At 26.9% G+C, this 23051-nt stretch overlaps 1 protein-coding gene across 15 annotated transcripts in view; it reads left to right on the forward strand.

Annotated features, from left to right (window-relative positions):
- LOC147816875 (uncharacterized) overlaps positions 1-22430 on the forward strand; it is a 34477-nt gene extending 12047 nt beyond the window's left edge. For 10 of the 15 annotated variants that reach the window (XM_087152141.1, XM_087152116.1, XM_087152122.1 and 7 more), the window contains 5 exons: positions 1388-1467; positions 3644-3733; positions 7766-7827; positions 13131-13338; positions 19549-22430. In XM_087152141.1, the coding sequence (XP_087008267.1) occupies positions 1388-1431 (44 nt within the window). In that variant the 3' untranslated portion in view covers positions 1432-1467; positions 3644-3733; positions 7766-7827; positions 13131-13338; positions 19549-22430. Of the gene's footprint in view, positions 1-635; positions 743-1387; positions 1468-3643; positions 3734-7765; positions 7828-13130; positions 13339-19548 lie in introns of all 15 variants that reach the window. The other 5 variants (XM_087152152.1, XM_087152147.1, XM_087152151.1 and 2 more) reach the window with 4 other exon arrangements.
- The last annotated feature ends 621 nt before the right edge of the window (positions 22431-23051 follow it).

Raw genomic sequence — 23051 nt, forward strand, 5'->3', positions numbered from 1 at the left:
CTCATGAAATGTAACTATGTCAGTCATTTCCAAAAACATTAAAATAAAATTAGATCTAGAGTTTATAAATTGTTATTGTTGTAATAATTGAGACAATAGATTTTTTTTTTAAAAATTTAAATTATTTTATTGCATTGTTTTCTTGCTATAAACTGTTTTTTTAGTGATTGTTCTAGGGAATGTTTTCTTACACTGTGGTAAATTAAAACGGTTTTTTCATTCTAACTTAAAAATTCGCTGTGCTACTTGTCCAGCCATACACCCTTCAAGAAGTAAGTCTTCAGTACAAAAAAAAAAAAGCTGTATGGTGGCCATTTTGTATAATAACGCACCAGAAGAAATTTTTTTTTTACAGTACATTGCTTGATGCCAAGGATCTTTTTCAGAATGTTGTTTAATTCAGCTATCTCCCTCAAAAAATTTCTCAAGCAATACTGATTTTTTTCCCCACTTAAGTTACCTCACTGTAATTTTACCTCACTGTAAATTTTAAGTTGCAACTCATATTGCATATATTTTTTTACTTCATTTTTGCAAGGATTTTAAAACTATTTATAAAGTACAGAAATTGCGTAGCAACCTGTTACTCTTTTTCTTGTAATTTTTTATTTAATATCATTATTCTTGTTTTAAAGCTTTTGAAGTTTATGCCTAGTCATGAGGAAAAAGTCCTTTTGGAAGAACATAGCATAGAAATTGATAATATGGCTAGATCTGATAGATTTTTATTTGAAATAAGCAAGTATGCCTTATTTTTTTCTATTAAGTGATTTTGTTAAAAGCTAAATTTAAGGTATATCTTTTTCTACTGAAAATAAAAATTTAATTAAATTATTTCTGCAATATTTAAAATTGAATTGTAATACAATAAAGCTTGAAATATCATAAAAATCCAACTGTTCGCCAAAATGAAATTTTTTTACTGAAAATTACCAGTCTTATATTGAATTAATTTATCCCGCCGTTCCCCAATTTAATATTAAATCCAAAGTGACTTAATATTAGAAAATAATTTCTTTTGGTAGTCTCAGTTAATAATCAAAGTTCCTTGTTAAGAAAAACTTTTTTAACTTTTTTGCTGCATTAAACCACCATTTTTTAAAAAGGGCAAAATAAAAAAAAATTATAGTACAGTAAAGCATATTCTTTATGTCTGTCAGGGGACCGATATATTATCAGTGTATAAACCAACGGACGTATAACTTAAAAGGAAACAAAATGCAAATTCACCATTGAAATAAAAATTTTAATAATGACTTGTTTTCAACCTAATATTAATTATGTAGAAAACAATCAACATGGTTATTAATATAGTTAACAAAACACCTGTTACAATTATCTGTCAGTGAAATTGTTTTGTGCTTTTAAAAATTTTTTTGATTTGTAGGAATGTTTCTGAAAACCGTGCTCAGAGATATGAGATTTCAATAATGAAGTTCTTTTTAAAGTTTCTATGCAAAGTTTTTTGTGAGTACTGATCTTTTATGCATATCTCATTCTTTTTCAGCAAATAATTTAATCCCTACTCCCTATTCTTAACTACTACTTTTTTATGGGACTTACTTAGTTCAAATTAGGAGGGGGGGGGGGGAGGATTCCTTTTGTGAGCCTTGCTTAGAACTTTATGAATCCAGGCGAAAAAATTATATACTTCAAAAAAATGAGACATGTAACCAATTGTTTTTTTAACATAAAAGAAAATTAAGATGCATAGATTAAGAATAAACTGGAAATACTATGAAATGACAAATAAATGAAAGAGATAAATAAAAGTTATAATAAAATAAATGATGATAATGGTAATAATAAATGTTAATAAGGGAAAAGGATAAGTGAGGAACATAAAAATAATGCTTTACTGTATATAAAAATAAAGTTTGTAAGAAATACATATTAATCGCTTAAGACAAATGAAAATAATAGCTAAATTTAACTTTTACATCTAAGCAGCTTTTAAAAATAGATCAGAGCAGTTTGGATTTCATCAAAAATTTTTAATAAGGAATTTAAAAATTAATTTAAATGAAAAAATTATAGTATCTTGTTTGTATTTTTTTATTCAGGAAATTTTTTTATTTAAAATATGTTATATAAATATTTTAAATGTACAGTTTATTTGAGGGTGATAAAGTATATAAATTGTTTTATTGTGGCTCCTTGCCAAATAAAGTTTTCATTTTGCCATCACAATAAAATTGTATATATTTTTAAAAAAGTGTGACCTTAGATTTTTAAATAGAAAATGCTATTTTTTTAGTTTATTACAATTCACAGGTCCTTTATATATTTCAATCCGAAATCTTCTTTTTTAACTTTTTTAATGTTATTATTGAAGTTATAGTTTATTTAAATTAAATGTACTTGAAATATTTGTAATTATTTAAATCAGTGTTTCCCAAACTTATGACTTTTGTGTACCTTTTTTAAATTTCTCGTAACGCTGTCTACCAGTGATAAAAAAATGAATGGATTTTTTTACTATAAAAAAATGGCACTAAAGTTAAAAATCACATCTGGCTGTTGATACCACTAATTATTAACTGTTATCTCTGCAAAAAATAGTCAATAGAAAAATACTTAATCATAAAGTTTCATGGCTAGTTTTATTTTTAAGTAAAATTTTTTGAAATCTTCGTTTGTTGCAAGATATTTTGCATAAGAACGTGTACCCCAGGGGTGAAAGCGAGACGGAAAAGAGGAAAGGCTGGTAGAAAAACCATTTCAGTTATTGCTAGTTTTCGACAGGAGTTTACTTTAAAACTATTCAACAATTTCTTCTTTATCTTGGAAAAGAAGCAGTTTTACTATATCTTAAAACTATAGAAGAAATATTGATAGTTACAGATATTTTATTTCTCTCGAAAAAATGCTAAAATAAAATGTATTTCGTAGCAGTTTTTGCTCTTTTCCGTCTTACTATATAAGGGCTTTCAGCCTTTGTGTACCCCCGCTGAATTGTTCCCCTACCCCTGGGGGTACGCATACCACACTTTGGGAAACACTGATTTAAATTGTCAATTAGTTGTCTTTGTTTTAAAATATTTCCGTAGCTTTATGAAACAAAATTGAAAAGGTAAAATCATGTTGAATTAATTAAAATAAAATACTTTTGATTGTTAACTTTGTCATCTGGCTGCAAGAAATTCATACCCTTGCTGACATTAGGGCGGAATTGAGCAAAATTTTCGCAATTACAATGTCTCACTCAAGCCAATCAGAAGCCTGTAATTTTGTAATTATATCGCATTTTGCTATACGCAAAAATACAGGCTTTTGATTGACCAAATTTTTCCATCGTATTTGCGAAAATTTAACTGAATTCCGCACTAGAAAGCCATGAATTTACAAAATATAGATTTTTTTTTTGTGTTCATATGATAGATTTATGAAGGAGTTAACATGAAACTGACTGATTCTACACTGTACACATATTTTGTTAAAAAAAAGTTCATTTATGAAGGAAACCTAAAATAAAGTTTTAATTCGGTTTAGGGAGCCCCTCTGAGGTGGGGACCGGGGCAACTGCCCCTCATGCCCCTGCCTTTGTCAGTCTTTGAGTGTTTGACTGAGTAATGCTGTTATTTTTCTAATAAATAAATAGCAATAACTAATTTCATTCACTTTAAATATTTTTCTTTTTCAGAATTGTTCATTATGAACAAAGAATTAAAACTTTATTCTACAAAAAAATAAATTGCAAGAAAGAATAAGTGACTCAAAAGCAAAAATAGAGGTATTTTCTTATTATAATTTATTGTCAAAAAATGAGAAATTTGTATTTAAAATTATTCCCATCATTTTTACAATGGTTTTATTTTTTTTTTAAAGAACGTTTTTCTAATTTTAGTGTTCAAAGTTATTTTTTTAATGATAAGGATATTTTTTTTCCATTTGAAGTTATAAAAAAAATTCTTCAACATTAAATATTTTATATTAGGTCATTAACAATACATCTTTTTTATAAAAATATACATAACTTTAATTTTTATACTTGTTGGTGGAATAAGTGTGCATCAGATATAATTCTAATTTTATTCTCAATACTCATTTTTTATGATGTTTAAATTTTCTCATTCAAACCCTGCTTTGGAATAGATATTTTTTAGAATGGAACTAAAGGAAAAATTAGATTCAGATTTTCATAGACATAATATGTCTATATATAAAGTTCAAGCATAAGGTTCATAAGGAGGAAACTAAGTACAGTAGAGAACCAATTATTCGGGATGCTCGGGACCATCGCTATCCCGGATGTCTGAATTTCCCGGTTTTCTGGATCGACCAAAAAGTCTCGTTAATCGATGTTTTATCGAACCCAAATTACAAGGAAAAAGTGTAATGCATAAAGTAAGAGAAAAAAGAAAGGTACTCCTAACTTTAAAAAGAAAAAAAAAATGGTAGAAAAATTACATTTAAAAGAATAAAAAAATTTGCAAGTTTAGACAAGAAAATCAAGATTAAAAAATACAAAATTCTCGTATTTATTTTTTAAGAATAATTATAATTCCTAAATTAACTAATATAAACAAAACCAATGGTCAAATAACGCAATATATTTCATACCTAATTATACGGGGGAAACGATAAAATAAAAGGAAAACTTATTAATCTAAATAAAAACACTTGAAAATTATCGAACCGAAACGATAGTTAAAAAAGGCACTAGTGTAAATATTGAAACCCGGAACAAGGCAAGATCAACGGAATTTTAAAAAAAAACCTAATGATAAAATTTATGAAAAAAAAAAGAGATAATTTATAAAGTCCGAAATTTATCGTGAAAAGAAAAAAAAAATCAAACGTAGTGGAATCAGAAAAACAAAACTGCAATCTGCTTCATAAAATAATCCTATGTTTAAATTAAAAAACTATTCTCCTTTTATTTATTTCTTTTTTGTTGATAAAAACACAATATTTAATTACAGCAGATGTGATTCCACATCAATAAAAACTTGCAAATGATACTGCACTTGAATTTATTCAGAAGAAAAAGATTTTATTTTTATTAATCGATGTCAAATAGATAAATATATTTTTCTCTTTCATCTTCTGTTCACTGATATGCATGCAATGCATTTTCCCCACCCCCCCCTCGTAAATTAAACAGAAAACGAAATCAGCATGCCACACCCTTGAACTTGATTGACGGCCTAAAGGAGAAAATAAAACATTCCTTCCTTCCCTGCCTTCAAGGTAACGGAGGAAATGACGTTTCTCGAGGTAAACGGGGGGGAAATTCTCCCCTTCCTTACATTTTCTTCTACTCAACTTCAAGGATGAGTTCATTTCCGCTTTTTTTCATAATCGTTCTAGTTTAAAGTGGTGGCAAAGCCGATCAAAATTTTTCCCGGTTTTCTGGTTTCCCGGTTATCTGGATACCGGATAAATGGTTCTCTACTGTGCTATGAAGTTTTTTCAACATTATATCTTATAAAGTTTCATCATAAGGTTCAAAAGGTTTTGATCAATAACAAATAGTCTATTATAAATTTTCAATTTATGTTTACCAAACTCAAAAATTTGTTTAAAGTTATGTGGAATATGGTATTATATGTCACTTTGAACTACCGTCTTAACTTTTATATGTCACTTTGAACATTAGAAAGCCAGAAAATCTTTTTCACGACTTTCAAAACGGTCACTGTTTTCTCTGCATCATGTAATATTAGGTTCTATACAAAATAATATTATTAAGAGTTTGCTGTAATATTTTGCATAAGTTTTGATGCTATCTAATTTTATATTTTCTGTTATTATCTTGCATTAATTAATATTTTTGGAATAAACAGGAGGATGATTTGGATGGTAGTATAATATTTAAGCAATATAAATTTACTTAATTTTCTGTATTGTTGTGAAGCAGTAAAACATGGATCAGTAGCTTTGTCATTCACTAATTGTTTACTTAGCAGTACATACTAAATAATAATTAATTCTGCTATCATTCAGTTTTCTTCCTCTTCCTGCAAATTATACTTTGTGTCCAGCTGGTTTTTTGTGAATGATGAGATGGCATTGCATATTTCTTAGGTTTTAAAATTTCTTTAATTTCTTAAATTTAATTTTTTTAACAATAATTGATTTATATATGCAATAATTTAATTTATCGTTTTCTGTAATGATTATGTCGATAAAGAAAACTATTTTAAAATTTTTTAAGTTACTTTCTTCCAAAAATTTCCTTTCACTTTTTTCAATGGTCATATTCTTTCAGTTTTTGAAATTCTACCTAACTAATTTTCTACTGTGATTTCAATATTTTTTTCTTCCTTTTACTATAATGTAGATGTTTTTCAGCTAAATTTTAAACATTAAATCAATCAAAGAATTTTTTGCTATTATCATTATTTTACTGTTATATTATTTTAAACATAATGAAAATAAAAAATGTACATACTTGTCTCAAATTTCAGTCAAATAATTCAAAATTAAAGTAATAAACACAATTCTGATAATATAAATGCTCGCAAACTTAAAATATTGTTTATTGTCAGTGCTAAAAGAAAATTGCTTCTAATATCATATCTTTACATTTTAATGCAATTAAACGAATACAAAACATTTTGTAACAAATCTATTAATGCAATGAATGGTGACCTTTATATAAGAGAAGAAAACAAATGCCAAGAACAAATTAATTTACACAAAAGACTTATCATTTATTAACGATAAAAGAAAATTCATGAAAAATTAAAAGAAACCAAATTTTAAATACATTCAACAGTTTCATAAGGAGGAAACTAAGTACTATGAAGTTTTTTCAACATTATATCTTATAAAGTTTCATCAATGCTCACATATCTGCCAACCCACTTTTTCTATTATTCTAAAAATTTATTGCAAAGTTGCTGAATAAATACTTGACCTTATTTTTTTCTGAATTTTTAAATTCTTATTTGAGTTAACAATGAATAAGAATAAAAAAAATCATGATAAACATTACAACTATTTCAATAAATAACTATTTAATTTCAAAACTAAACATACTAAGAAATAAACTTCATCCAATTATAAAAGCAATATATTTTTACCATTATCCTTTTACATAAACATCTCTATTATCTTTTGGTGAAACACAATTTTAAAAAATATTTGTTATTAAATACGTTTTTATTCTTTGTTCAAAACAGCAATAATGCTTATAATTTTTTTATTACTTTTATTTTTAAGAAATCTTTCTTTTAATTTAAAAAAAAATCTTGTCTGTTTAATATATCTTTCCATGAATTTACCACCATTTAGAGTTTATTCTTTCAATTGGAAGTCTTTATTTTTGTTCTTAGTTTTCTATTTATTAAATTATAAAATCTTAAACAATTAGGTAGATTAAATTTAATGAAACCTTAGATATTCTTATGTTTAAATCTAAAATTACTTGTGGGGTACAGAGCTAAAAAAAAAAAAAGAGAGAGAATACATTAATAACTTTTGATCTAATGATCGAATTTTCAGGCAATAGGCAGAGATAAAAGTAACAAATTTTTTCAGTGTCTGCTTAATAAGAATGTAAGGTACATTTTTTTGATAATAACAAATAGAACTCTATCGAAACTTTTGTTTCCAACTGATTGGTTTGATATCATAGTCAAATTAAAGTAAACTTTTTATTTAATTAATTTATTTATTAGCCTTTTAAGTTTTAATCTGTAGTCTTTGTGTTAGAAAGTTTTTTTCATGTAATTAGCAAAAGAAATAGTATTAAGGAAGAAATATTCCCCCAAAATTTGTGAAACCTTTTAACAATTAAAATAATTTTTTTTTACAGTTTAAAGACGTTTTAAAACTTGGAGAAGATATTCATCATGTTCGGCTGGCAGCAAAAGTCAAGTGCGTACTACTCATATATTTTGTTTTAGTCTGTGCGAAATTTCTTAATTTTATTAATTAAAGATGCTTTCTTTTAATTTTAAATTCTTTAAAACCTTTGTGTTTTCTTTAAGAGTTAAGTTAATACGAGTTTGCAAATTATATGCAACTTAATTTGTATGTTAAAATGTATTTTACTATTGCTTATTGCTTGGGGTACACGCACCACACTTTGGGAAGCACTGCTGTAGTGATTTAAAACACAGAAGATGTACTAATTAAAATTAAATTAAGCTATAAATCTACCTCAGTAATAATTTTTACCATCTTGGTTGAAATGAGATTAGGATAAACATAATAAATGTATGAAATTGAAATTTGTTAGTTTCAAAACTAATTAATTTAGTTATTAATTAATTTTATGAACCAAAACTAGTACGTTGGTTTAAAATGAAAATAATACCTATTTTATCTAATTGTCACAAATTTTATTTTATAATTTTTTTTTAACTACACTCTTTTTACTTTTTGTGAAATAAAAATAATAAATAAATAACTATCCTTTTTTCAAAAGTTATTTTATTCTATATTTTGCATTATTATTGAAAAATAATTTCATTTTGATTTTATCATATAAAAAAACTGTATACCAGACAATATTTGAATTTTTAAAATTTTCTTTAATAATAACGCTTTTTCTTTGATAAAGTTGCTTTTAATTTATAAAAATTGTAGGAAACATTTAAAGAAATTTATTATTTCTTAGTTTCAGACACTTGAGGAAAATAATCTCTGTTGAATAGTAAATAAAATAGAATAAAAAAGTAAATCATTCCTTAGTAATCCAGTTAAAAAAAACTGAGTTGTCAGTCTTATATAAATTATCAAAATCTTTATCATACATATTAATTTCTTTAAAATTATATTCCTCTAAATTCTTTTTGTATTAAAAATAACTAACTTTTACTTCAATAAATATAAATAACTTTTACTTCATATTGTAAAAAGTTTTTGGTATGCAGTAATTTTTTAGTAATCTCAAAAATATTAAATATTGTAAAGTGACAAGAAATAAGAAAATGACAAAGAGAGGAAAACCATTGGCAAATCCTAATCCCGGTAATGACTGGTTCAAAGCTGTTCACAGTACTGGTTTAAAATATTTTCAGTGATAGACAAATTATGATTTAGAGTTGCCCTCAAGCTAAGCTTTAGAATTTTTTGTGGATTCCTTTCCATATATTACACAAATTTAATTTAAAATGTCTTCTCTGAAGGCATATTTGTACCTATGTTTGATCCAGCAGTTAACTTATCGCTTGTCTTCTGGCAATTGTTCAAATTTTCAATGTATAGTTAATTTATGATATGTAAGGAAACCTTGGTTAAGTGAACACTCTTGGGACAAAATTGTCCAAAGGGAAAGAATTGTCTGCTTACAAGGGTTGTCCATTTACAGGAAAGGTACATTAATAACTCCATAAATTTTTTTTAGAATGACAATTGTTGAGAATGTTTTTAGAACAATCACATAGAAATAATTATGTAAACTTATTTACACATTTATTTGAACTTTGAAAATCAAAATATTTACAATGCAAAAAGAATAGATGAAGAAATTTTATACTAATTTCTTTTTATACCTTCATCTGACATATATCCCAGGCTCCAAGCAATCATATTTATCTCAGGTTTTGGTTTGCTTGAGCTGGTTCCAATCTTCAAAAGTGAGCTTGAATAAGTCCTTCAAGAGAAACCTTGTTCCATGTCCTCTTCTTCCCATGCTTTTCTCTGTTTCTTTTGATCTTCTTTTATAACTTTTGTTTTAGTTGTCTTGGAGTTTCAGTTGATTCAGTTTTCCTCTTTGTGTTTTATTTTATTGATTAGTGGTGAAAAAGGTTTTAATTGCTAATTTCTTTATTTAGGCATCAAAGGTCGAATGGTAAGACCTGATATAATCTCTGGCTCTAAATAATCCTATGTATCTCAGGCTCTAGTGGTTTTGGAATATAATTCAGGTCAGGACCTCCATAAGTGAGCTCGAACTCATCTATAATGGGAGACCTTGTTCGATTTCCCCTCCTTCAAACACTGCTCTTTATAGCACTGTTTTTTTTTCTGCTGTGATATTTAAAACTAAGAATTTTTCCACCATTCAGCATAATGTTGTGGATCACCTCTGTGGGGGATGATTTGAAAACTCTCTTGAAATTAGTCATTTTTCTAGAATTACGACAAAAATTTTCTATGAACTAAAAATTACTATGACTAAAGAATCTAACATTCTCACTGCATGCGATTCGCATACGTGGTCTTAAATCAGTGCAATTTGCATCTTGGCAAACATTTGCATATAACATCTTACACATAGTTCTTAAACTCTCACATGACATGTGTCGTGTGGGCAATCGCTTGCAGTGGGAATGCTTCCTAAGCAGGAAGGGAATTTAGATATAAATTCTCTATTACAAGTTCCACCCAAGGAATAAGATTTTGCAGAAGAATTGGAAGTTGTTTAATTTATAAAATAAAAAATATTTTTAATAATATTTTATAAATTATGTGATAAGATTCCGAGAGTTAAAAAATTCTGGCTTTATTACCTAGAAATTAACTAAAGCAGAAAAAACAAACTCTTTTAATTTTTTTTGTTTTAATTTTGCTTTTACAATTACAACAATGAAGGTTTATTTAAGTTACTTCATATCAATATTGAACTTGCCAGTGGTTATAAAAGCATATTAAAATTTATTATCTATATTTATGGGAAGGTATAAAATATTTCTGTAAATAGCGAACGAAAGTAATATATTTTTTATTTGACAAAAAATTCATTTATGTTAGTTTTTCTTTTAGAATTCATTGATTACACAAAGATTATGATAATGTTTAAAGTCCTATTAATATTGTTTTAACTTCTTGAGCATGTTGTATTGTTCTTTTATTTAAAAAACTTTTATACAGCCTCTCAAACCAGTCTTTAGGAGATTTTGACTCTAGAAATAAAACAGTGGTTTACCAATCCAAGAACTTCTTGGGATAAGTGCTAAAAAAAGGTATAGTCTTAAAAGGTTTGCCGAGGATTCTAAATTTAGAGAGAGATACTTATCTACTACAGTTATTGATTATCATAATAATAGTCTTTAAAAGATTTTAAATTTTCATGTCTCTCGAAAAGGGTTTCAGTGCAGCTGCCAACATTTTTCATAAAACAGCACATTAAATACTAGTTGAGAAAATTTATGGTAAAGCCTGATTCACTTTAAGTCGAATATTAAAGCTTTAATAAATATAAAGCATCAGATTCATCCATCATCTTTCACATTAAACAATGTGTTTTATACTAAACTTATGTAAGAATGCTACAAGATTTGCTTTCAATGCAGTTTCTATAAATAAAAATGCATTAATGAAAATTTCAGTTTAAAAGTTCAGCAGGCTCCAAAGGAAGTGTGCTGCGTCCCCAAGAGGCGAGAACTATCAAGCCCTCCAAAAGAACAGTGATTCTTTGAGAGAAAGTCTGACATGCTAATGAGAAGAGGTAGTCAGGGACTCTGGAGCCCAACATCATACCAAATTTGGTGAAGGAGAAAAAATTTCAGGACTGAAGGCAGTGTCAGAATGTTGTGGGGAATGACAACAAACTGGATTGAGCCAATTGAATGTGTCACCCAAGACATGAAGATGATTCAAAGTCATGGTAAAAAAAAAAAAAGCAAAAATGAGACGGGGAGAAAACTAACCTTGAAAGAGTAAAAGTGACCTTGACTCACAAAAAGAGGAACGATGACAAAAATATTCCAATGCAAGAAAAATTTGATTAAATTTATTTTTAAAGGTGGATGGAGTATTTAAAAATTAAATACACTAAAAAAGAAAGAAAAAATAAATTGCGCAAGAAAAGAGAGATTGAATTAATAAAATAAAAAATCGTCACACATCACTGTGGCATTATAGTTCATGAATAAACTTGAATGTTTATTCATGAACTATAATGCCACATGAACTATAATGCCACAGGCTAGATTTAGAGAATTCAGATTCGTATATAAATAGACTGTACTTTTGTGTCAACTGTAAATTAACCTAAGCTCTTTGAAGTTATTTCTAACTAGAATAGTCTACTGGGGTTAAATTCTGTGGAACGTGTAAAAATCAGATTTGTACTTCCAAAATTTAAAAAAAAAAAAAAATACATTTGCTCTAAAAAGGAAAAATTACCTCCCAAAAACTAATAATATGCCCCATAAATTGAAAAACTTATTCTAATATTGCATAAGTATCCAAAAATGCAAATGCCATCAAAATCTTTATTTTAACTACAATATGTTGTGGGCCAAAAGTAGACCATATACTATTAAAATTTACTATGCCTTTACAATTGTGGATAATCTTTTTAAGTTTATCAAATAAATTTTATGAAGTAGCTGTTGCTGCCTTTAATGACTGTGCCTAATGTTTGTCATTTAGTCTATTAAAGAATTAAAAAAGCTTCATTAATTATCAATTATAAATTGAAAATATTTAATTTCTGAAAAGGTTTAGTTTAAATAATATAATTAACTAAGTTTTTAAACATATTTTAGAAATATGAATTCATTTATGATTTGTTAAAATTATTTTCTCTACCAACTGTGTAACTGTTTTCTCTACCAAATTACTGTTTTGTTCATAATATTTTCATGAACTTAAAGCCTGCTACAATGGTTAAAGAATTGGATTTTTTTTTTTATTTTTATAAAAAATTTCCTTTTTATTGTGAAGTTTCTCAAATTTTCTGTTAATAATTCCTTTTTTATTTGAAAATTTCTTTGTTAAAAAGCATACATTTTATTTGCTATTTATTATTATTTCTTTCTTTCTTATAGACTAACTTTAGATTACTGAAAAATGAATTTTATAAATTAATTAGTGGAATATTGAGTGCCATAAATATTGACCATGTTTTTAATTAATTTTATTTTACGTATTTAAAAAATAGATCATTAAAAAAAATGAAAATAAAGACTTGTAACATTCATTTTAAAAAGAAGAAAAGTTTGGTTTTCTGTAATAACAATATAAATTCTGTAATAGCATTAAGTTATTAATTTAAATTAAATCTTTTAGGAACAGAAAAAAAAGTTAAGGAATATATATAACACATTGTGCATGAGAAGAATGCTTATTATAGCTTTGCATGGATTTGATTTGGCACAAGTGCAGCAATACATTAATAATTTTTATGAATAATATTGAATTTTATCTGTTTATATAAATTTGTTACAAATAACATTTAAACTGATTGTTTTTACAATTACGAAACAAAGTCTTTCTTATTTTAGGGTGACAGAAACATACATTACTACAAAATAGTTTGTGAACCACCCTGGTGTTATTATTTGAGTCAATTTTTGACTGGCTTTCCTCTGCAGGGCCTCGGAATCATGCCCAAAAGAGGTCTGGATGTTTTGCTATGTGAAGAGTTTCGTTTCTACAAACTGCATGCTGTCAAACCACTCTGAAACTATTTCTATGATTGTGCCGAGAAAAGTAAGTTGTTAATAAGTCATATTAATTAAATTATTTATTTCCATTTATGATACAATATCCTTATAAAATTCATATAAAAGTGTATCAGTTTTAAAATTATAAGAAGCTTTAAAATTTAATAACTTTTGACCAAATATGGAATTGGATAGTATGCTTTATAATGATTTACTTATTATTGAGAACGTAACTATTTGGAAATTAAACTTTCTTGAAAAAATTAAAAAGTATTATCTATTAGAATTACTGTATTTATTTATTTTTTTTTTACATCTTTAACTAGTACCTAATATGATTTGGACTAAAAATATGTAAATGAAGATAAATAGAAAAATGCATTAACAGATTTTAACGAAAGGGCATTTTATTACTCTTTTTGGAAAAGAAAATTCATTAATCTAAAAATAGATTTGCTTTAAAAAATATGCATATGATGTCTAATTTACTGCATATGATGTCTAATTTACTGCATATTATAAAATCATTGAAATTTCGCATGTTTCTTGGGCTTAATTTCACTATAAATTGTTTTTGGGGTTACTGAGGCATTATCATACAGTCGCTTAGACAGAGTAACCCAGGTCAGAGGAAAGATACTGTACAAAGATAACTTTGATTGGGGGTTTAGCACAAGGTTGATCACTTTGCCAAAACAAATTTCCCTAACTACTTGGTTGAGAAAACAGTGAAGAGAAACAAAAGTTAGCCACATGATAGCCAGATCTAAAACAGATGGAGATTCATAGTGTTCGATTAATGCCACATGAAGAAAATGAAAGGCTTGATGTACAACAGGCTGTAGTGCTTAGAAGGTAGAAGTGTTGAAATACCTTATCCTTACATAATGTATACCTTACTATCTATACCTTTAGTGAAATATCACATTAACTACTAAGGATGCTTTTGTTTCTTAAGAGAAAACATTTAATAATTTTAAAAACTGGTACCAAAATTTTTTTTTAATGCAGCCGAACCTCTTGAACTCGAAATTGACAACAAAAAATTTAATATCGTAATTATTTATGTTAGCCAGATTTCATCTTATCCGATACATTATGAAAACAATTTATTTCATACTATTAATACATATCGTCTACTACACTTATGTCCCAAACAAATTAAAATAAGCTTAAAAATTTTAATAATTTTATTTAACTATTTTATTTATTTGCCCATCTGCTACTCCTAACAAAGGTGGATAATAGAAATAGCATTCCTCAAAATGAATAATTGACACATTATGCACATGCTTCTGATCTGTGTTGTGACCTTTCATGTCAGCTTGAAATTTTCATGTTAAATATGCTAAATGCAGTAATAATTGATTGCTGACTAATGGTACCAAACATATATTTCATATAAAGCGATATTTCACCCTAAGTGATTTCGCATTAGTGAGGTTTGACTGTATTTCTTTTTTTTTTCATATGAAAAAACTTTTATATTTTTACCTTTTTCGTTCATAGGGAAAATGATAAACACAAAGGAATAAAAGATATTGTAATTAACATATTTACAACTAATTTCGTAACTACCCTTGGAAATTCTCTTAAGTTCTACTTTAAAACAGAGAATTCCTTTTTTGATTCTAGTTACTGTTTTACCCTCTGCCTGACAATGTATTCGTCATGATGTCTTATTGTAATTGTCGCTTAACTTGATGGTATTTCTTGATTTTATGCACTAAGTAACAAAAATATATCATAACTGGCTTTATATATTTATTTATGTATTATATTAAAAACTTATTTTTATTAGTCTGAACTTATTAGTCAGAACAATTTCAAGAAGATTTGTTCCTGACACTGCTGCGCCTACCCCATCACTTAGTGCTAGAGAATGGCTGAATAGAAAAAAACAAAAATCTATTCTGATATCTATGAAATTAAAGTAATAGTCATTGTATGTTTCGTTGTAACTCTAGATATAAAAAAATTATTTAGAATGCGTAGCTGTCAGCTTTCATGAAAAGATTGGAGAATTCAAATTTTTTTTGAAAATATTACTTCAAATACTATGTTACATTTTAATTCAGTAGAATTTTAGTAAATGTTTTAACTGTGATTTTTTTTTATTTAATCCAGCATTCAGATAAATTTTTGAAGCAACAGATTTAAAATTCCACTTAGTGCTGTCGGAATTTTAATATTGTCAGAATTGTGGTTTACTTTGAAACATTTTTGAACTCATTTTTGGTTTACTTTGAAATAACAAGGAAAAGCCCCTATCTACTCCAAAATGTGTCTTTTTATGTCATATATATATATATATATATATATATTTTTAGTTTTGTGAAGAAAAAAAAGCATCATAAAATTTGCAAAAGTAAACTCCTTGAATTATACTTATATATAGGTATTTTGTGTGAAAAAATATATGAAGGTCGTAAATTAAATAGTGGCAACTTAACCTTGAAACTCACAGAAGGGCTGGCATGCGCAAATAGGATATGAGAGCGGTGAGGTGGCGCTGTTGTCGATGTGTAGAGTGCAAAATGCAGTTGATCTGCTTAGAAGGGTAGTTGTTGTGTGTCGTTAAAGTGAGGAGTTTCGTTTCCATCGCTCTAAAGCATGTTTTCAAAAGGCTTAATGACGAAAAAGACGAGATGCTTGAACCCATCGTGCTACTGTCCAATACAGTAAAGAATTTGCGACACAAGCTTCCACTTATCCTCGATAGCATTCTGACGCATTTTTGCCACGGGCAACCTCGATTTTAAGCGACGACAGCTGATCTCCTTTTTAAAACATGCTTTAGAGCGATGGAAACGAAACTCCTCACTTTAACAACACACAACAACTACCCTTCTAAGCAGATTGACTGTATTTTGCACTCTACACATCGACAACAGCGCCACCTCACCACTCCCATATCCTATTTGCGCATGCCAGTCCTTCTGTGAGTTTCAAGGTTAAGTTGCCACTATTTAATTTACAACCCTCGTAAATTTTTCAAAACACATGAAACATTTTTAAACAAGTCTATATATCATAATCTTTATATATCTTCAATTTCATTGAAAATATTTAGAGATATCACTATTGGCTAAAATATATCTAGATTCATAATTGTAAATATTTTGTAATTTCAAAAATATATTTCAAACTGTTTTAAAGTACTCAGTCACTTTTTCAATGATAATATAATAATAATTAAAATAGAAAACTAATGAACTTTTCTGGAATACAATTAATTAACTTTTAAAACAAAACGTACATGTAAATAGCATGTTGATTTTTCTCTGTTTATTAGTTATGGATTAAAAACATGTGTAATGAAATATTCTTGCTGCATTTTATATTTTTTTAAGTGTTAGAATTTATGTATTATTTAAAAAGTTAAGTATTATATATAAAGTTATGTATTATTTAAAAAGTTAATTTATTAAATTTTTTTTTATCAGAAATATTTATTTATGAAAAAAAAGGTTTAAACATGGTAAGATATGCACTAAAAAAAATATGTATACTGTTTTCATATGTATCTATACTGTTTTTAATTTTTATTCAATTCTCTTGCAGAATGAGTTTTCTTTTGAAAAAAAAATTTCTTTTTTACAACAATTTACATGTAATATTTGAATCCTGCATTTATATAATAACTTTTTGACTTGCTTAATTTATGCTGGTAGTATCGTAATTCGATGTGTCGGTGTGTAAATAATGTTTTGTTTGTATTTTCAGCAGATGTTGATATTGATTTTCACTTGGATTTTAAGTATTCCTATATATTTCAGTATGGAAAATTCGAATTGTGCATTAGAGTATTTATTTTTTAAAGAAATAATTCTATCAAATGTTTGGCAGTTATTACTATTAATTTCACCATGATTTTTAAATCTGATATTTTTCATACAATATTTATTACAACAGCCTGATCTTGAAACGAAGCATGCATTTGAGGAGTCCGATTTGCGTGATTTCGTGACTGATCTTTTTTTTGCAATTATACTTCTACGGATTTTATGATTTCTAATTGTTTTTTTTTTTGTTGTTGTTGTTTTTTTTTGTTATGATGATAATTTACAGAATGCGAAGAAGGAAATAATTCAACCCCCCCAACAAAATGCAAGAATATAACCCATAATATTAGAATGAATAATTATTCCATGTTCAATTAAAAATTTATATAGTTTTTTTTAAATATAGTTATCTAGTTTTTTTTCAAGCACAGCTCTTTCATTTTAAATGAAATGACATTGAAATGTAAAATTTAAGTGTCATATATTTTTTAATTTTGTATATTTGCCTAGGTATTGATTTTTTTTTTCTAAATATATACCTAAATAAATTTTTCTATACATATATAGAATTAAGTAATATGTGCATTGTAGAATTCCACTATTTGTGAACGCTAACTTTTATTGAAATCTTTGTTGTTGTACAGTTATACTGTATTGTTTTTATGCAAATTAAATAAATGCAAAGCATTTTGCTCTTTCATAAATTACACATCTTTCTTTCTAAGAAAACAAATATTATTATCTTTATTTCAATGCGCATCTTAACTCAAGAAAAGACTTTCTGATCTTTTTCTCTGGAGTTACATTATTCATACCTCACAAGTCTCCTGTTTTTTTTAACCAAAACTCTTGTATTTTACGACTATCTCCTGTTTACCTGCATATTCTCAAATTTTTCCGTATTTGTTGAAGAAATTTTTTAAAAAATTTGGCAATAAAATATTTTTTGATGGCAAAAATACTTCTTATTCCTCAACAGATAGTACTAATGCCGGTACTACAGTATAATGATTGTGAATAGTTTAAGTAAAAATATCTTCAGTGGTTGACAGATCATAGGGTAGAGTCCCCTTGCCGTCTAACCGTGGCAGTGTTTTGTGGTTTTCCTCTCCATGTAACGCAAATGCGGGTTAGTTCCATCAAAAAGTCCTCCAAAAAGACAAATTTCTCCCAATACTTGATCCAGGAGTTCCTTTGTCTTCTGGATATGGTTCAAAATTATAATTCTACGGAATTGAGTGTAAGTAGTCGTAAACCCAAAAAATTGGGTCGACTGTTAGACGACAATTATAAATTAAAATAGTTTGAAGTAATTATTAATAATGCTTTAAAAAAGTATTTTTTAGATTAAGATTTATACGCATATTTTTTACCTCGCTAAATGTAACTGCTTTCATTATATCCAATTTGAAATTTCTCTTTTTGACTTTGGTTATGCATGATGTAAAACTTTACTAGTAGCCTAAAAAATTTCGCTAGTAAAATCTCAATGATTTCATTTCTCCAATGCTGGCAGGTATGATTATTTCTAATGTAACTTGGTGATTATTTCATTCACCAAATGTTAGCTAGTTTGGAAAGCTGCATTTTGTTCTTGATACTTAAGAACTATTTTAAATCAATGCTAAATGCTTTATTGCAAACTGTTTTATGCAATCTGTTTTATGCAATGTATTCCTTCATTTAAAAATTCTGATTGGTTATTACTTTTGTATTTTTGATGCTGGCTCTGTACAACTTATAGACCAAGCAGCAGAATTTACAGAGTTAATCTGAAGTGCAATCTTCATATTCTTTTATTCAAGAATTCCATTTCTTCATATTCCAAAAATTAGGCATAGTCTAACATATATCAAGCGAAAATTGTACATAAATTAAAAAATGTAGCACTAAGTCATATTTTATGTAAATTTCTGAAATTCTGTAAATAAATATTTTATTTAATTTGATATCTTTAAAAGAATTAACGAAAAGTAATTAAAATTTTCAACATAGAGTTTTCTGTCTGCTGATTTTAATATTAAAAAAGAAATCTGTGTTTGCTTTAAGAAAATCTTCAGATATGCTTAGAAAATAACTCTTACCGCAAATAATTTCATCTCTCCCTCCAAAAATATTACTCTTTTTACTCTTTTTTAATTTTGTAACATAAATTTGAAGCAGCATTAAAGTGCAAGGTATATTGAATTATCAGAAAATTTTTTTTGACTTTGGTTTATACTAATGACTTTTTTATACTTTGTAGTATTCTGTCAATTCAGTTTTTTAAATTTAATGAGATACAAACATATGTTTAAGGATGTTTTTTTTTTTAATTGAAAATTATTCTATATCTTTTTAAAAGGTAGGGAAAACTCATTTCCGTATCTTTCGATCTTTATTTTCACCATTATTGATACCCATTTTCATCATTATTGATTTCTTACTTTTATTCTTGTAAAATGTTAAATTTTTAACTATTTGTTTTGAAGCGGAAGAGAGCGAGTATCACAATTGATGAAGGAAACAATGCAAACAAGTCGGATGAAAATGTCAAGATATTGCTTGATGAGAGATAGAAGAATACGACTTTTGAACACAGATTGTTTTTTGTGAAATATTTCTATAATGAAGATATTTATTAAATTTTTGATTTCTTTTTAACTTGAATTAAAGTCACTTTATATTAATGACTAAGTGTCAATTTAATTGCAAACGAGAGATAATTTTTTTTAAACATTTAATCTAATTGCAGTTTGTTTATATGAGTGTTATGCAGTGCTCATTTTAATTAATCCTTTTAAGTAAAGAAATACAGTATTTTTATTGTAAAAAAAAGAGAACAAAAGTGATGATTTGTGTCTGGATTTTAAAAAAAGAGGATTTTATACCGTGGAGGTTGAAATTTTTGGATGTCGTAAACTGGTTTTTGACAGTATCACTTGAGATTTTCTTCCAAAGCTGTCTTAAAGCCCATAATACTGTAAATAATCAAAATATTTTCTGAATGGTTTTCCTGTTAATAAAAAAATAAATATTGTTTCATTTTAGTTTTAAATATTCGTTTAAAAACAACGTTGCATTTTTTAAGAATACATTTATAAATGTTCGTTGATACAGATAAATATTTCTATAAACACTGATAATCTAAACTTGACTATTGCTAAACTTGAGAGCTTATAATAATTTTACTAATATATTATAGGCTCTAACTATCATAAGAAATATTACTAAAACTCGAGAGCTTATAATAGTTTTGAATAATTAAAAAATAGCAGCTACTTTTTACTGTGCCTCAAAGGAAAAAAATCTCTACTGCGCACCTAGAAAGTCATGAGAAATCATGGAAAGTCATAGATTTCGGTAATGAACAAAATTTGTGATAAAATCTTATGATTTTAACTATTTAAAAAAAAAAAGCATGATACGTCATGGATTTAGGTCGCCGACAAATGTAATTTTTAAAATAGAATTTTCCCAATTTCACAGTGTTCCAATAAAACGAATATCTAAATTTGTAGCAAAATCCCCACTCACAGTCATATTTTATTAAAATATAAAATGTTTTTAACCTATTCTTTAAAAAGTATAGTGTTCTTTCAAAAAATAAAGGAAAGAACATCATTTCTAGAGTGAATTAATTAACTTTTAAACTTATGTGATTTCATAATTTTTTTTTTATTTATTTTTTTTATTTTATCAATTTAAAATTCTAGTTTAAGCTTTTTAGATAACATTTTTAAGAAGAAATAAAACAACTTTAAATAACAACATATATCTGACTGTATTTAGTTATTTGCTTTTGTATTTTTTTTCAGCTATTTTATTGCTGCAACTCTTTCTTTACTCTGTTTTTTAAGTTTAATATCTATTAATATGAAAATGCAGAGTATAACAGTTTTAGTTATACCTATCATTTCAATTAATGTTATTACAATGCTTTTTCAAATTTATGGTTGTGTTTTTGTTGGCGAAAATTGTAACTTCAATTGTAAGTAAAGAAAAATTCTTGGAAAGTCATGGATTTGAAAATCTAAAATGTAGCAGATACCCTGTATTTAAAAAAAATTTCTGTCTGTTATACCTTTTGCCTTTGTTTTAACTGTAGAGAGTCCCGGTGGCTCAGTGGTAAAGTTGCACTCTTATTCTTAGGTCCAGAGTTCTTGCTTCGGACCAGGCAAGGTTGACACAGCCTTTCATCCATTCAGTGGGTCAATAAAATGGCAGGGAGAACACGAAAAACCTAAAATTTTCAGGGAATTTTATTTTGACTCTAATTGTCAGGGAAAGTTGTAATTTTTTACAAAATACCCGGAAAAATTCTTTAACATACCTGGTAATAGATCAGTTTTAGAATTGTCAGTAACAGTAATCAGTTATCGAAGATTCGAGTTAATTTTAGCATCTAGTAGAGTCATTTTATAAAGTATGTCTATATTAAAAGGACTATATTAAAGTATGTCTAAACTGGAATTCCTTTTTTAGAGAAACTTTTCTATATTTCCATTCTCATTCTATTATATGTTTTTGCTCACATAATCTAATATTTGACATTACAAATAAAAAATTTAAAATTTTCGGATGAAAAATTGCATAGTATGATAAAATATGGTTTGGATTTCCATTGAAATTTACTTTGTATACTTGGAAAAGTCAGGGAATTTTTTTTCTTCAGAAATTGAGTGGGAGGCCTGCTGCAAAATAGGTTTAATTATGTTCAAAAAATAGAAAAAAATCACAAGATAGTATCATTTATGTTAAAAAATAAAAAGTTTTTACTCGCAATAATTAGTTTTTTCCCCCTCTCTTAAAAAGTTTTTTACTGGTAGACCACAGTTTTTATGTAAACTTTTGAGTTAAATAATTCTGATATCTATTACAGATATTTGTTGCAAAAATTTAACATTTTAGCCAAACTTGCATGTTTTATTCCTCTTCCAATGATATTGTTTTGGTCAAAAAATCTAGTACTTGGCACTACAAATAAAAAGTAAAATCACTTCTGATGAAAAATTTTCACTGATTTTTTATTTTTCACTGAATTTTTCCTGAAATACCTGGAAAAGTCAGGGAATTTTTTTCCTTCTGAAATTGAGTGGGAACCTTGAATGAGTACCAAACATTGGGGATTTCCCCACTTGTTTGATTACCCAATATTTGCTCTGGCACTCCAGAGCCTAGAGCCACAAAAACTTGTGTGGGCTCAGTAGGCTTTAACCCTTCATAGGCTGCTGCATGTGTAGAATTTAAAATAAAAAACTTTTTATCGCAAGTGTTCAAATGAACTCAAATGTTTTGTACTAAATATGATTTGAAGGCATGTATCAACATTTGCTAATAGTTTAAATAAAGAATTTTTAGTTTGGCTTTACAAGTTATCTTTTTTCATTTTTTTTAATATTACTTTAAAATTGTGAAAATAACTTTTTCCTTGCTACATTCATCAAGAAAATAAGCAGAATGAATAATGAAGGAATAAAAATAAATGAATCATGCCAAGAGATTTATTTGAAAATTAGCACCAATCCGCAATCTCATGACAAACATAGACCTGTCAACTTCTCTGGCTTTTAGTCAGAGATTTTTCTTAAATATTTATAGGGGTAACAGAATTTCTGTTTCAACATTTGGATTAAAAAGATTTTGACCAGCACTTTATGTGAATAGTTACAAGGTATATATATATATATATATAGCATAATAAATAAATACAAAAGGAAGAAAAACAATAAGTTTTATTTGATGCGCTTAAGCTGCAAGTAAATAGAACTCATAAAATAAGTTCAAAATCTGGAGAAAACATGAAAAAAAATTACAGAACAATGAAAAAAGGGGAAAAAAATAATAATAAAAATCTGAAGGAAAAAAATTAAGAAAAATCCGGAAAATGAAAGATATAATCTTTTCATCAGCTCACACGATTATGTCTGCAAAAAGGAGTGCTTTCTAATATTGTATAAATATAGCCAAAGCAAAATATATCAATACAATAGTG

This window comes from Parasteatoda tepidariorum, chromosome 1 (assembly GCF_982258835.1).
Source record: "Parasteatoda tepidariorum strain Cologne lab strain chromosome 1, Ptep-v5.0, whole genome shotgun sequence".
NCBI classification, from domain to species: Eukaryota; Metazoa; Arthropoda; class Arachnida; order Araneae; family Theridiidae; genus Parasteatoda; species Parasteatoda tepidariorum.